The 15,937-nt window shown below is 47.1% G+C and overlaps 1 protein-coding gene across 1 annotated transcript in view; it reads left to right on the top strand.

Annotated features, from left to right (window-relative positions):
- The window catches only part of IGF2R (insulin like growth factor 2 receptor), a 122,682-nt gene that overhangs the window by 76,632 nt on the left and 30,113 nt on the right, over positions 1 to 15,937 (top strand). Inside the window, exons 20-33 of the mRNA XM_021669685.2 lie at positions 765 to 866; positions 2,195 to 2,296; positions 3,059 to 3,251; positions 4,363 to 4,533; positions 5,330 to 5,473; positions 5,580 to 5,755; positions 6,044 to 6,131; positions 6,616 to 6,831; positions 7,592 to 7,722; positions 7,995 to 8,092; positions 11,258 to 11,394; positions 12,560 to 12,750; positions 14,729 to 14,855; positions 15,680 to 15,799. Of these exons, the coding sequence (XP_021525360.2) occupies positions 765 to 866; positions 2,195 to 2,296; positions 3,059 to 3,251; positions 4,363 to 4,533; positions 5,330 to 5,473; positions 5,580 to 5,755; positions 6,044 to 6,131; positions 6,616 to 6,831; positions 7,592 to 7,722; positions 7,995 to 8,092; positions 11,258 to 11,394; positions 12,560 to 12,750; positions 14,729 to 14,855; positions 15,680 to 15,799 (1,996 nt within the window). The remainder of the gene's footprint in view (positions 1 to 764; positions 867 to 2,194; positions 2,297 to 3,058; positions 3,252 to 4,362; positions 4,534 to 5,329; positions 5,474 to 5,579; positions 5,756 to 6,043; positions 6,132 to 6,615; positions 6,832 to 7,591; positions 7,723 to 7,994; positions 8,093 to 11,257; positions 11,395 to 12,559; positions 12,751 to 14,728; positions 14,856 to 15,679; positions 15,800 to 15,937) is intronic.

Genomic DNA, 15,937 nt, shown 5'->3' with positions numbered 1-15,937 from the left:
GTGGGTCACTGTGAGGCACAGTTGAGAAATGCTAACAAAACTCAGTACAGTCCTGGTGTGTGATGAACACTTAAGAATCGGCAGCTACCATTGCCCACGTGGCAGTGGTGCTCTTACAAAGGTAATGGCTCTCTGGGGGAACTTTTTACGGAAACATACACACGGAAGGGTATGCAGATGATAACGAGATACAGCTGGGTGAGTTTCTGCAAACTGAACATGGCTGAACAGGACACACATCAAGAAAGAACATGCTACCTCTAGGAGCCCTCCTGTGCCCCTTCCTGCCACTGCTCAGCACCTTCGTGACCTCTGACAGAGCAGGCCAGTGTTGCCTCATCCTGAGGTGACGTCAGTGAATCCCATGTACTGTCACCTTTGTGTATGGATTCTTGCATTTAACTTGTTGTATAAGGTGCTTCTCAGAAGTGTACACTTGCACTCAGACCTAGGTTTGGATCCAAATTCTACCATTTACCGCTGGCGTGATTTCTATATTTCTTAATATAGAAATAATTAATATTATTAATTATTAATATTTCTATATTTTCTTAATATCCAATAAGAGATTATTTTGCCTTCATAGGGAGAATGAGAACATTAAAGTCTAATTAGGTAATGCACATTAAGTGCCTAGCGTATGGCTGACTCATAATAAACATCCAGCAGATTTTGACTATTTTTATGTCGCAGACTAGTATTCTTTCAGTTAGATATAGTTCCGTGTTACTGTATTGACTTTTATCCTGGATTTACCCTTTCAGAACAGCCACCTCATATTTTCTCTCAACTGGGAGTGTGTGGTCAGTTTCCTGTGGAACACAGAGGCTGCCTGTCCCATCCAGACAATGACAGATACAGACCAGGTACGTGTGCTGTCGCCTGACCTCATGCTGAATGGCCTGTTGGACATCTTCAACTCACCCAGTATCCCAGCTCTGAACTGACCCTGTCCCTGTTTTCTGAATCAGTTACTGTGTTGCATTGACAGTGGGTGTCTGCAGGTCACCCTGAGTTCCTCTCCACCCCTAGCTCCCAGATCCTGGGATAAGAACCAGGATCTTATCCCTTAGTCTTAACTCTTTGCTCACTGTAGTTTCCTTCCTTTCGTCTCCATTCCTTTGTTCCTCACATGTGACAGTGGCGTCCTGGTGGGCTCTGGGGCTTCTGCATCACTGGCAGACGTCTGACTAGTTGATACATTACTCCACACCTAAACCAGCTCAGTATGTTTTAATGTGACCCTATCCATAGAGCAGAGCCCACAGGTGTTAATGTGATCCTGTCTGTAGGGTGAGGCCTGTGAGTCTCACCGTGGCCCTGTGCGTAGGGCAGATCCCACAGGTGTTACTGTGCCACTTGAGGCACTCAGTGCCTGCTGTATCCTCTGGCTCCTCCCGCCCTCTGCTCAGGTCCGCGCTCTCCCCTTGTTGAATGCGCCCTGCAGGCCATAACAGTAAGCTGCTCAGTGATGTTCTCTCTGACCTCCCCAGGGTAGTAAGTTGTTTTCACAGCACTGTGCATATTTCTTTATGGTGGGACCTGTTTGCCTCCCTGCTTCCTATTCTAAGCTACACTGTAGACTCTGGCAGCAGGGACCAGGTCTTTTCCAAACCATCAGCCCCAGCACAGGGTCCTGGCTTTGTAAGTGCTCAGTGAGGGCAGGATGCCAGGCACCCTTATTCATGGACAGTGTTTCTGGGGCTGTGGCAACTGTCCCCGTCCCTGCATTCATTGGACAGAGGAAGGCCCAGAGCAAAGTTAAATTTACCAAGTAGAGGAGAGGATATTGTTTGACAGTCACCTGATCATACTTCCCATGACTACCTTAAGTGAATAATTAAGACAGAAAACAGAACATGAGATTTCTTAAGATGTTTATTTTCTTTAAGAAATTAATTTATGGGCCTTATGTTTCCTAGTCTTCTTAGTCAGAGAGATGCAGTAGCCTTAACAGCTTTCAGGTGAATGTAATCTCTGAGTCTGGACTCATACTTGGTATACTTAAGGGTGGTATATTTCAAGAGGCTGCTGAGTACATGTAGAGCTACATTTTTGATTGGGATTTTGAAAGTAAGTGGAGAAACAGCTTTGTCAGGTGCATACATGCAGGTGTCTGGAGGTGCGGAATGTTTGTCATGTTCCTGTGGAATTGTTTGAATGCGCCTCTTCTTCCCCATTTTGTTTCCTGTAGGCTTGCTCTATAAGGGATCCCAACAGTGGATTTGTGTTTAATCTTAACCCGCTAAACAGTTCACAAGGATATGTGGTCTCCAGCATTGGGAAGACTTTTGTGGTAAGAGCAATATGATGAATTTCCAGTTTGCTTTGAAACAAGAAGAGAGTCACTTGCACCAGGTGATTCAGGAGACAGAATTTCCCAGGGCACTGGTGACAGCTGTCACTCAGAAGGAGATAGGAAAATCCAGATTTAAGGGAAGAATGAGGTAAAACCATTTACCACCATTCTGGCACAGTTCAGACATGAAGACTGTTATTCTTCAAATAATAAGTTCTCTTTAAGGGATCACTTTCTGTATATAGTCCTGAAGCCTGTACTCGTTGTCCATCGGTCTCTCCTTACTGTGTCTTCACACCAGAGAGCATAAGTGGCTTCATTTTTGCAATTATAATTATTTTAATGGGATGATACCAAAATTTTTAAGACATATAGGATACCGCTTTGTATTTACTTGTAATTAACATGATTTCAATGATTTCTACTTTCTCATAATTGAAAATGTTATAACATTATGACTCTTGTGTCTTCCCTCCCTTACGTATGGTACGTTATTAAATGCAATAGATCTTACCCATTTATAGATACAGGACTATATAAGTAAAATGACTTATGTATACTAAACCTTAGAGGCAGTTTATAGATACTGCTCTTTGGACTTATGTACTAACTGTACTAACATGCTGGAAAGCGGGAAGTTGGTAAGTTGACTAACAAATAACAAACGTTTGACCCAGTGGGATTTGGAGTTGCTAGGGTTCTTGTCGGTGGTGAGATACATAGTACAAACTCGTTTGGCTCTTACTGTCTGACCTGCAGTTCAATGTCTGTGGCACAATGCCTGTCTGTGGGACCATCCTGGGAAAACCTGCTTCTGGCTGTGAGGCAGAAACTCAAACTGAAGAGCTAAAGAATCTGCGGCCAGAAAGGCCAGTTGGAGTTGAGAAGAGCCTCCAGCTGTCCACAGAGGGCTTCATCACTCTGACCTACAAAGGGCCTCTCTCTGACAAAGGTGAACTCAGAGCCGTATTGTTTTTGTAGCTAATGAGGGCCCTGGTGGTTTTGTGGCTGGCCGTGCACCTTTCTGAGTGTAGGATGTGGACACTCCCGCCACCATGGGCTGTGCTGTCCACCTTGCTGCATGAGCCACCAGATTGGTCTTCCTGCATTTGACCTCACAGAATACAGGAGTCCCATTGTCCACGGCTTCACTTTGTGTGGTCTTACATGGTCTGAAAATAATAAGGTATTTTGTGAGAAAGAATGAGAGACCACATTCATGTAACTTTTATTACAGTATGTTGTTACTGTTCTGTTTTATTGTTAATCTCTTGCTGTGCTTAACCTACAAATTAAACTTCATTCTTGGTTTGTGTGTACAGGAAGCAGCATAGTATATAGAGGGTTCTCAATTTCAGGCATCCACTGTGGGTCTCAGAACATATCCCCCTGCAGATAAGGGGGCCTGCTGTAGCCTGTATTCAACACAGCAGTCAGAGTGATGTTTCTGAAATGTCACATCATGTCACTTCCCAGCTCAGAGCCCTTAGTGGCTCTGCACTACACCTAGAGGGCAGCATCCACAGTATGACCATGGGACACCCATGGGGACTCTCTGAGAAATTACCCGCTGGCTTCCCTGTTTCTGACATGAGCGAAGCCCACTCTCCCTCACCCTCCCCTCTGGAGTCTTTGTACTTGCTGCTTGCTCTGCAACCAGCACAACTGCAGGCAGGGGTTTTCTTCTGCTTCATTCATTCCTATATGTGGTAGGAACTTAGTATTTGTTGAGTAAACCAACAAATTAGAGTGACATTATCTTCTAATTCTTGGATTGATAAACTCATGTGGGATTTAAATATTTTCTGGAAGAGTAGGGATGCCAGGATGTTAGGCTCATGGTATAAACCTGTCATAACACAGGCCACTGTTGTAGTGAGTGTGGCTGCTCTGTGTTCATGTCGAGTCCCCTGTAACAGACTTGGTGCCCCAGTGTCATTGTTCTCGTGAATGGCTGTGAAGCTTGTTGCCAGTGGTGGCCTTGTCCTGTTGCTGCACTTTGTTTGTGGGCTGCATCACGAATACTGTTCTGTTTCTTAAATCTGGGCTTTCTTGCTCTCCAGGTACCGCTGATGCTTTTATCATCCGCTTTGTTTGCAACGATGATGTTTACCCAGGGATCTCCAAATTCCTGCATCAAGACATCGACTCTGGCCAAGGGATCCGAAACACTTACTTTGAGCTTGAAACTGCGTTGGCCTGTGTTCCTTCTCCAGTAGACTGCCAAGTGACTGGTAAGGCCGTGTGTCCTAAGAACTAAGAGGCCAGTCAAGAGTCAGCGTGTGTGTGTGTGAGTGGATATGGAAGTGTGTTTCTGTGTGCGTGTATATTTTTGTGTGCATGGTGTGTGTGCTTGGTTTTGCAAGCAGCATGACATTTCTGTTACATATTTTCTTTGAATGATGCTTAGAGTTGTAATGTTTTTCTTGAAGAGAATCTGACTATATAGTTAATGGTTTTAAACCGTCTTTTGGGATCAGATGCATCTTAAGAACAGAGAAGAACACGCAGAGGAAACAAATTTCACATACACTGTCAGAGCTTCTTATTTGAGGATGAAAAAAGAAAAATATATTAAAACTCCCTAGCTGTGCCCTGGAAGCTGCCAGGGCATGCAGAAGCCCTTGACCTCTGGGGTTGGCCCTGCCACCTCTGCAGCAGTGGTACTTCCTTGTCAAAGGCAGTGAAGGTTTAATTGTTGGTTTGTTTTTTTTTGAAGAGTCTTTAGGGTCTTACTATGTTGTCAGGCTGGCCTTGAACTCCTGGTCCTAAGTGATCCTCCCGCCTCAGCCTCTGGAGTAGCTGGGACTATGGGTGCATGCCATCATGCCTGGCTGTGAAGGGCTGTTTTGAGGGACAGAGGAGGTGTGTTTCTATAGGCAAAGCCTCTGCCTCCTGTGGATTTCCTTATTCCTCACAGTTAGCAATGCCAGGTTCACACCCCCACAGTGTTTACTTAGGGTGAAAGGCAGTTCTTGAGAGCTCACAAGGAGGCAGAGTTCTCCAGCGTGGTTTTTCATTGTCTTTCAGACCTGGCTGGAAATGAATACGACCTGAGTGGCTTAAGTGCAGTCAGGAAGCCTTGGACGGCTGTTGACACCTCTGTTGATGGGAGAAAGAGGACTTTCTATTTGAGTGTTTGCAATCCTCTCCCTTACATTCCTGGATGCCATGGTGAGTTCTGTTTGGTCTCTTGATCAGTGTCTGTTCATACTGTTCTAGCATTTGACTCAAGGTCACCTCCTTCCATATGCCCAAGCTACTTATTCTGTTCTTCCAGGCAGCGCACTGGGGTCTTGCTTAGTGTCAGAAGACAATAACCAGAATCTGGGTGTGGTGCAGATGAGCCCCCAAGCTGCAGCGAATGGATCTTTGAGCATTGTGTATGTCAACGGTGACAAATGTGGGAGCCAGCGCTACTCCACCAGGATCACGTTTGAGTGTGCTCAGATATCGGTGTGTGTTCAGACCAGCAATGAGATCTTGTCCCTGGGTCACTCCATTTCCCATTTCCCTTTAATCTCAGAATCTTCTATCCTGTGTAAAACTTGCCTGTGTTTTCATGGAGTTTTAGCCATTGCTAAGGTTTGACGAGAATACACTCATTTCTTTAGGTCTTAAATGTTTAATAAATGCTTTGTATTTTGCACATGGAGGTCAAAGGTTGGGTACTAATAATGGCTATCATTTGATTAATTTTTTAAATAAACAGGAAACAAATCAGGCTGCTGGTTTGTATTATAGGGCTCACCAGCGTTTCAGCTTCAGGATGGCTGTGAGTACGTGTTTATCTGGAGAACTGTGGAAGCCTGTCCCATTGTCAGAGTGGAAGGTAGGACTGGGCCTGTCTCTTATGAGTCATTGTAAATGTATAGAGTAGCAGACATTCTGAACGAAGCCTTAGATGTGAGACCGTGTGATAACGGCCTCAGCTGGGGTCATGAAAAACATGCTGGGGGTGGATAGTTTCTTATCCTTGAGCTTTTTTTACCCAGGTACATTGCTGATTTTACCAGTGACATTTTCCTTATGTGCCTGGATCGATGGGATTTTGGCATCTGACACTTGAAGACACTAATGTGGGGTTTGGTTTTGTGGTGTTTGATGAAGCAAGTCTTTATTCTGGGACCTAGACTTTTCTAGAAAGCTGTTTGCCAGGCGAGTTGTATTATATATAAACAAAATCAGGTGGAAATGGCTTTTAATGCCCATTTATAGTTGGTATTCACCTAATCAAACACTGTAAAGCTTTTTGCTTGGAAACATGAATGCGTGTGTGGTTGCAGTTGCCCCTCACTTCTTCCATGTTCTTGAAGGAGACAACTGTGAGGTGAAAGACCCAAGGCATGGCAACTTGTATGACCTGAAGCCCCTGGGCCTCAACGACACCATCGTGCCTGCCGGCGAATATACCTACTACTTCCGGGTCTGTGGGAAGCTCTCCTCAGACGTCTGTCTCACAAGTGACAAGACCAAGGTAGTCTCCTCGTGCCAGGAAAAGCAGGACCCTCTGGGATTTCACAAAGTGGCAGGTACCATCGTTTGTCCTTTTCCTTTTGTTGCAAAAGAATGGAATTAAAATGTTACAATATTTTGCTAAAGATGAATTTTTTCTCTAGTCAGAAATGTGAGTATTCTGTAAAAAAACAGAAACATATTAATGGTATTTTGGATTTTGCTTGATTTTCTTAATCAGAGTACCTACCGAAGGATGTTGGTAGAGCATGTCTATTTTCTTAGCCATGCCAGTTACTGACTCTAAGATCATATTTCTCTTCTTTATTACAACATCGGGACACAGCGAGGTAGCCAGTGATGGATATTCTGAGGTAGTACTTGATAGAATTGAGTCAGAGGGAATGCAGTTAGTATGAGGTTTGGCGATAAAATTGTAGGGCAGGCTGTTGGTCATTCATGCTGTTTCAGCAGTTGAGCAAGATTTAAATATGTTCAGGAACTTGTAAAAATGCAGTTGAAGTAGCTGGTGGTGAGTAGTACATGGACAGCCCTCAGGCACAGTGGAGAAAGTGACATTCTCTTAGGTGATGAGGCTAAGGAATGCCCCATGTCATCACACATGGGTCAGTCTGTGACGCTGCAGCAGCCTTGGACAGGAGGAAGCCTAAGTTTATTCCCAAGTGTAATGTGACAGGGAGTGCATGGTACGGTGCCAGGAGGCCAGAGAAACTTTGTCTGGCACTCTTCAGGATGTGTGGCGTCACATGTCTTAGGCTAAGTTTGGCAGCCTAGGCAACTGAACCCAACCTTATTTAACATCCTCCTTCTTTGCAGGTCTCCTGACTCAAAAGCTAACTTATGAGAATGGCTTGTTAAAAATGAACTTCACTGGCGGGGACACTTGCCATAAAGTTTATCAGCGCTCTACAACCATCTTCTTCTACTGCGACCGCAGCACCCAGCAGGTGAGTGAGCTCCAATGGCCCTCAGCGGGGTCTTCTCCCACCCTCAGGCTGCTGGGATCATACTAGAAAGAATCTGTCCTCAGATCTCATAAAATCTTCTGGTCAACTGAGTTTAAAATATACAGTTTACAGAAAATATGTTGAAACTTTCATCAGTTAGTATTGATTTTTATGAACATAGCCATTCTTTACTATTTTTATTCTTAAAACTCAAAGCATAAACTAAAGTTTCACATTCTCACTTTTATATATGTGCATCTTAACTTTTTTAGCCGGTATTTCTAAAGGAGACTTCAGATTGTTCCTACTTGTTTGAGTGGCGAACGCAGTATGCCTGCCCACCTTTCGATCTGACTGAGTGTTCATTCAAGTAAGTCGATGGATATGTTGTCTCTTTTGGACAGACTAACTTGGTATGATTTTGCTTTAATAATTAGTGGTCTGGGAGACGGGATTAGATTAGTCAGTTGTTTTACCTAGGACTAGGTTTGCTACTATTAAAATGAGGAGTCGGGCTAGGTTAACTCTCAGCTCCGTCACTACCTTGAGCTGCTGTGGTGACTGTGCGTGGGGAAGGGATTGGAGCCGAGGCAGAGAGTGGATGCCTGGCACGCTTGCGCGAGCCACATGTGAGTGAGCAAAGTGGGCCAGGAGTGGTGTGGTGACCCCTGTGATGAAGGGAGGTCTTCGTTGCATGTGATCGTCCTCAGAGCTGCTCTCACAGCTTTGCCAGGTCGACCTCTGGACACCTTGGGTCCCATCCTTGGAGATTTGGGTTTTGTGGGTCTGCGGTTCTGTTTTTTTGGAGGGATGCCCTAGCAATTCTGCTGTCTGAGACACCCAGTACCAGCCGCTTGGTCACCACTGACTTTCCTGGGGGAAAGTGCAGTTGATTCTGTTTCCTTCCAGCCTTTGTCCTGTTGTGTCATCTGTTATTTATATAGGTGAAATCATCACTGAAGTTTTAGTAACATATGTAAATTCAGGCATTTAGTAATTTATGTTCAGTGACTTTAAATCATAATTTTAGTACCCTTACTTTTCCAGTTAACATTTTGTCAATATTTTCATTTGAAATTTGTTTTTCATTTCTACTGGATGTAAATTGTTCTCTGTCGATATCCCTGGTTCACTTAGCATTCTCTTTCTGTCATTTGAGGCTAACTTCCGTTTTCTGATATTTATATACAAGGAATAAAATTTTGATTTTCTTTGCACATAAAGCCTTTTTCCTAAAGATACACACACACACACACACACACACACACACACACACACACACGTATGAATGTATGTATGTATTTTTTTTTTTTTTGAGATGGGGTTTTACCCTGTCACCCAGGATGGAGTGCAGTTACATGATCTTGGTTCACTGCAACCTCCACCTCCCTTGTTCAAGCAATTCTCCTGCCTCAGCATCTCTAGCACCTGGGATTACAGGCACCACCATGCCTGGCTAATTTTTGTATTTTTAGTAGAGATGGGGTTTCACCCTGTTGGCCAGGCTGGTCTTGAACTCTTGACCTCAGGTGATCCACCCACCTTGGCCTCCCAAAGTGCTGGGATTACAGGCGTGAGCCACTGTGCCCAGCCTTCCTAAAGATATTCTTATGCTGTTTTTAAAAGTTGAATTAAGTCAGAGGAGAATTTTGTAATTCTTGTAATAAAAGTTAATACTTGTCTACTGTAATTAATTGAGAGTCCAAAAATACTAATATATGAAATGAAATTACTCATCTCACCTCTTCCTCCTCTACCCCTGGCTTCACTCCACTTTTACCATTTCTTCTTGTTCTTTTTGGAACCTTCTATAACTCTAAACGTCTGTTTGTCAGCTTCTGTTGGTGTCTGTTGACTCTGTTTTAAAAGATGAAAGATGTCCTCACGCCTATAATCCCAGCAATTTGGGAGGCCGAGGCGGGTGGATCACGAGGTCAAGAGATCGAGACCATCCTGGTCAACATGGTGAAACCCCGTCTCTACTGAAAATACAAAAATTAGCTGGGCATGGTGGTGCGTGCCTATAGTCCCAGCTACTCAGGAGGCTGAGGCGGGAGAATTCTTGAACCCAGGAGGCGGAGGTTGCGGTGAGCCGAGATCGCGCCATTGCACTCCAGCCTGGGTAACAAGAGTGAAACTCCATCTCAAAAAAATAAAAAAAAGATGAAAGATGTCTTTCACTGCTGCTGTTCTTGTTTCCTCACTCCTGTGCCCTAGCTTCATTAGTTCTGTTTTTATTTCTTCTATTGAATGCTTTTGGAGCCAGTGGTGATATACACTAAATTCTGTTTTTGCCCCAGCACCTTTAGACAGCCTTCCCTTCCTGCTGCCCGCCCCTGGTTTGGGCACTCCTCCTCTCATGCCTGCAGTGCTGCAGTCACCACTCCAAGGTCTCCCTGCCATGCTCCTTGTCACACGTTTGGTTAGTCCCACACAGCAATTAGAGCGATCCTCTTGAGATATAAGTCCCACCGTGTCCCTGTTGCTGAAACCTTCAACACAGTGAGCACCCATCTCATTTGGACCCACAGGCTGAAGTTCTTATTCTGACTGACATAACCCCCATGTTCTCTCTAGCCTCACTTTCACTCTGTTCCAGCCAGAATGGACTTCTGCCTTTCTCAGGCCGTGCCGGGCTCAGGTCCCCTTCTTGGTCACGCCTTCTCTAGCTCCTCTGTCTAAAATTTCAACAGCTCCTTTCCTCTACCCCCCAAATTTCATACCCCACTCATCTGCCTTTTTTTCTTCAGCTCTTATTTCCATCAAATATAGTATGTATTTTTAAAAATCTGTCTCGTTCGTGGTCATTTTCTTCCATGGGTAATTTCTGTAAACTTTGTAAAATTGGTGATCTTTATCTGTTTTGTTTAATACAGTACCCTCAGCTTAGCACATAGTTTTTGAATGAATGAATTTTCATTCCCCTCTGAAGTGCTAGGAGCTGCCGCCGAGGTGGCATCTGTAGGTGCTCCCATCCCTGCTCCACGGTGGCAAAGTGTGTGTCTCACTTACTGTTATTACTGCGCCTGGCATGGGGTTGGTCCCCAGTTATTGTCTGTATTTGGGATTTCTGTAGTTAGGGAACCTTTAGCCTGTGCAGAGAGGTCAAGCCCATTTTGATTTCAGTAACCGCCGGCAGTCTTGGGTTTAAATAGCAGGTGGCCTCCTGGGCGTGGCCCCTGCTATGTGTGCTCAGAGCATCTTGGCTGCCCACCTTTGTCACCAGCGAGTTCCACTTCTCGGTGGCCTGAGCACAGACAGCTCTTACTTTGCAGACGTGGGTTTTTCTGTTAAAATTTAAAAATTTTTTAAGTGAGTCTAATAGTTTTCTGAACTGAAAGTTATATTGTTGCTGATTCTGATTGTGTGTGTGTGTGTGTGTGTGTGTGAGAGAGAGAGAGAGAGAGAGAGAAATCGAGTCTAAAGTTCTGTCAGGTTTAGACTATGTCTGAATACTTGAACCTTTCTAGATAGCATGCGCAGTGTTTAATTAGAATACAGCTGAGCCTAACTAACTGCAGTGTTTTCTTTTCAGAGATGGGGCTGGCAACTCCTTCGACCTCTCATCCCTGTCAAGGTATAGTGACAACTGGGAAGCCATCACTGGGACGGGGGCCCCAGAGCACTACCTCATCAATGTCTGCAAGTCTCTGTCACCGCAGGCCGGCACTGGTGAGAGAGGGCCTCCTTGTGGGGTGGTGGCTTGTCATGAGTTTATCGAGGAAGATCAAGTAGAATGGGAATTCTTTGGAGGCACTTTACTCTCTGCAGCATGGAAGTGGTTTGGCCAAGAAGCAGCAGGAGGAAGAATGATTTAAGGGTCTTACCTATTGATCCCTAATATTGCCCAGGATAAATCAGTGCTGAGGACTGCTGGGAACATGATAACCCTTTGTGAACACGAGGAGCTGGAGGTATAATAGATAGAAATAATAACCGTGGTAAGGAGGTTAATAATAACACGAGGAGCTGGAGGTATAATAGATGGAAATAATAACCTTCTTAGCAGGTAGGAGATGGGAGGTGTGACGTGGAGGGCCTGGTGTGTGCCTGCACGTGGTGAGAGTTGTATGGTCCATCCTTTTGTGATGAGGGACCCCTCACTTAAACCTGCAGTGCTTGGCTGAGACTGGATGTCAGCTGCACATGTGAAACCAAGGGCATCTCCAGGGATCTTGGTACCACTCATGGCCTCTTGGAATCCTGAAGATGAAACTCATCTCATGTTCATGGGGTTTCATACAACCCCACTTATATCTTGTATGGCTCACCTCAAAGGGGGTGTGGTTATTTTTTAGCTGCAGAAGGTGGTTCCGTCTTCTGCTGGTTTGAGGCTGTGGGTCCACTTCCCCTTGCCGTGTTGTGCTGCACAGACTTTGACACAACCACCCCACCCCTGTGGCTCGGGACTAGTTCTTCACCCAGGGCACATGGCACAGCCATTTCAGGGACTGAGAAATGGGCAGAGTTCTCAGTAATTTCTTGAATAATGAAGGTGCGTGGATGTAGACCATTTAAAATGTTCCTCTGGCTTAATTTGGAAATCTGGGCTTCATCCTATATGGGGTTCAGAAAGAATTTCGGCTATTGTGGCTTGGTTATCCCTCACCTCACACCCGCCTGCCCCAGTCCGTCTGTGGCAAAACAGCACACGAGTGAGAACTAATGTGATGTCATTGTCAACTGACTTAACGTGAAAGAAATACCAGGTATTTTGGAGTGATTTTTAGAAAGCGTATGAAGTTCTGTAGCATGTGTGACATTTCTTGCCTGATGAAGTTGTGTTCTAGCCTGGGGAGTCACTCAACGCAACTCTTTCTTGTGTATGGTGCTGCAGAGCCGTGCCCTCCAGAAGCAGCCGCGTGTCTGCTGGGCGGCTCCAAGCCAGTGAACCTCGGCAGGGTAAGGGACGGACCTCAGTGGAGAGATGGCATAATTGTCCTGAAATACGTCGATGGCGACTTATGTCCAGATGGGATTCGGAAAAAGTCAACCACCATCCGACTCACCTGCAGTGAGGCCCAAGTGGTAAGGGACTGGCTCCTGGCCTTCGGCTGCTGCAGCTTTGGGAATTAGGCCTGTGTGCAATTGGGCTCATCTGCCTTGGAACGCAAGTTCTGGAGCCCTTACCAGTGGTTGCGGGAGCAGTGTCGCCGTGGCCTGCAATCTGGGGAACCTCGTGCCCTCTGCCTCCTTAGATGCTTGTCCTGGGAGTTCCCCTCTCAGAATTGGTTCTCTTCAGAGTTTGACCCTTAAAGGCTGTGGAGGAGGAGACTGTTGTTTGACAAAATGCCCTTTTCTTCATGGTGGCAGCTTGAAAAGCACTAGAAGGTTGGCTGGGCCCAGGTCACAGATAGCACTGCCACTTCCCAGCCACGTAACTTGGTTAATTTCTCAGATGGTCTGCACTGCTCACCTGTTCATAACATGAGGTATACCTGTCTTGCCTGTCATGGGGTTTTGAGAGAAGAGGCAGGAAGTGCTAGTTGTCATTTCTGACACACGGGAGGTACACAGTCTGTGGGGATGAGTGCTTGGGATCACTTCTTCCCTTACTGGTTTGGCATGCATGTAAGTAGGTATTGACTGCAGGTGTCTCTGTGTGTGATTGTGGTGAGCCCCGGTGCTAGCGTACCTGACAAGCTCGGTGGCTGAGTTGGGCATTAACTTGGGCAGGACCAACTCGCTGCATGTCAGGATGGCTCTTCCCATGCTCTCCAGCGGTGGGCAGCAGTGGTAGGGGAGCTTGGGTTGGGGACTCCAGGAGCTTCAAGCCTGCCCTCTTGCCTGGAGTGGCAGTGAAGTTTTCTCCTGGGAATATTGTGCAGAGACTTAGCCTAGACTCACGAGCTGCTGGGCCCACGAGCATTCTCCTCTCTGAGCAGGGAGATCATGGCTGAGGACAAAAGGGCTGCCCCACATGTCGGGGGCAAAGGTGATGGGGGCCGTGCGGGGGCTCTGGGCACAGGGCCTGGGAGCCTAGGAGGAAAGGTGAGGAGTTGTGTGGAGCCCCCATGCCCAAGGCCCAGGAGGCTAGGAGGGAAGGTTTAGGATGGTGTGTGAGGTTCTCCATTCCCAGGGCCCAGGAGGCTGGGAGGGAAGGATGAGGGTGGTGTGTGGATGTCCCAGTTCCCAGGGCCCAGGAGGCAGGGAGGGAAGGGTGAGGGGTATGTGGGGCCCCCATGCCCAGGGCCCAGGAATCTGGGAGAGAAGGATGAGGGTGGTGTGTGAGGGTCTCTGTTCCGAGGGCCCAGGAGGCTGGGAGGGAAGGGTGAGGGGTATGTGGGGCCCCCATGCCCAGGGCCCAGGAGTCTGGGAGAGAAGGATGAGGGTGGTGTGTGAGGGTCTCTGTTCCCAGGGCCCAGGAGGCTTGGGAGGGGGAAGGGTGAGGGATGTGTGGGGGCCCTGTGCCCAGGGCCTGGGAACTAGACTGCAGTGTGGCTTATTAGCGAACACAGCAGGAATCATGGGGTTTACCTGGGAAGGAAGGTGCTGCTGAATACATCATACCAACTCTGTGGTGGACATGAAGCGTTTTGAGATGAACAGAGTAAGCCTTGGCCAGTGGGAGGATGCGTAGAATTGGCTACTTCTCTAGGCGGGTCTTTTTGTTTTGACAGTGATAATGGATTTTACTTCATTTGGGTTTTAGAATCTTATCAGTGTTTTACACATTTGTGTCTCCTGGCAGCTTTTCCAGCATCCTTTGCACCCCCAGCCCCAGCCCCTGTCCTGTTCCTCAGCCTAAGGGACCTTCCTGGTCCCCTACATGGATTGCTGCCTGTGTGTATTTCACTTACCTGCATGGGAAGCCCATAGTCGCAGCTCAGGACACATTCTAACCCTTTGCTTTTCCTAATCTGCACCTCATCCCACAGGCCTGTGGAGACAGAAATTTCACATGCTTGTGAAGTTTTTCAGAGACACTTCCACTTGTAAATTGAAATCATGATAGATATCAAATTTTTGCATGATCCCTTCAGGACCTGCCTGTGCTTTGTTGTAGAACTCCAGGCCCATGTTCATCAGTGCTGTGGAGGATTGTGAGTATACCTTTGCCTGGCCCACGGCCATAGCCTGTCCCGTGAAGAGCAACGTGCATGATGACTGCCAGGTCACCAACCCAAGCACAGGTGAGAGATGGTGCCAGTCGCCAACCCCAGTGCAGGTGAGAGATGGTGCTGGTCACCAACCCAAGCACAGGTGAGAGACAGTGCCGGTCGCCAATCCCATCACTAATGTGATGAGAGGGAGAGACAGTGCCCTCACCAAGCCCAGCTCATCAGGGGAGAGATCCAAGGAGAAACCGTGGGCAGCAGGCACCCTGGGCAGAGGTGTCATGGTGTATGGATGTGTTTGGCTTTTCTCTGGATGGGCCACTGTGTGTTCTCCTGGCTCTCCTTCAGTGGAGGAGAGAATGCGCCCTCAGACTCCCTCAGAGAATCCATCTCCCTGTCACTCTCCTAGTGTGAGAGGTGCTCCTGGCTGGGGTTACTGACAGTGTCAGCCCCAGCAGCTGTAGGCTTTCCAGGGCAGTTTAGAGCTAATCCCCTGCCTGCCTTTCAGCGTCAGCATGGTGGATGGACAGGAGTCTCTCACCTGCCCTTGTGCTGGGCACCTAGAAAGGTGCAGGCACAGTCATCGGCAGTGAGAAGTGCATGCTGGCAGGCTCTTCCCACACCCATGGGAATCTTAGTGGCTGCTGTGGTATGGCCCAGCAGAGGGTGCTGTGAGCCACAGTCTTCTGGGGGAAAGATGGGACATCTCTTGGATCTAAGGACTGACAGCCTCATAATACAGCCTGGCTGTTGGAGGATTTAGGACAGTGTCGGCAAATGGGGCAGTGAAGTCAGAAGTCCCTGTGCTGTCATGATCTGTGTGTGAGCTCGCTGGTGATGAGCCTCCCAAGTTTGAGCTCCCTGGGGTCACTGTGTCGCCATCTTCTTCCACCCTACAGGACACCTGTTTGATCTGAGCTCCTTAAGTGGCAGGGCAGGATTCACAGCTGCTTACAGCGAGAAGGGGCTAGTCTACATCAGCATCTGTGGGGAGAATGAAAACTGCCCCCCTGGTGTGGGTGAGTGCTGTGGTCTCTCGTGTGTTATCTGACTCTCCTGCCCCCTGGGGTTGTCCTTGGCCTGTTTGTGTGTCAACGGCAAAAAGGATGAGCAGAGTCGGGAAGCTGAGATGCTTTTGTCTTCTGTAGCAGTCAGCC

The sequence above is a fragment of the Aotus nancymaae genome, unplaced genomic scaffold (genome assembly GCF_030222135.1).
Source record: "Aotus nancymaae isolate 86718 unplaced genomic scaffold, 86718_ANA_hifiasm-v0.15.2.pri h1tg000040l, whole genome shotgun sequence".
NCBI lineage: Eukaryota > Metazoa > Chordata > Mammalia > Primates > Aotidae > Aotus > Aotus nancymaae.
This window is presented reverse-complemented; position numbering and strand designations above follow the sequence as displayed.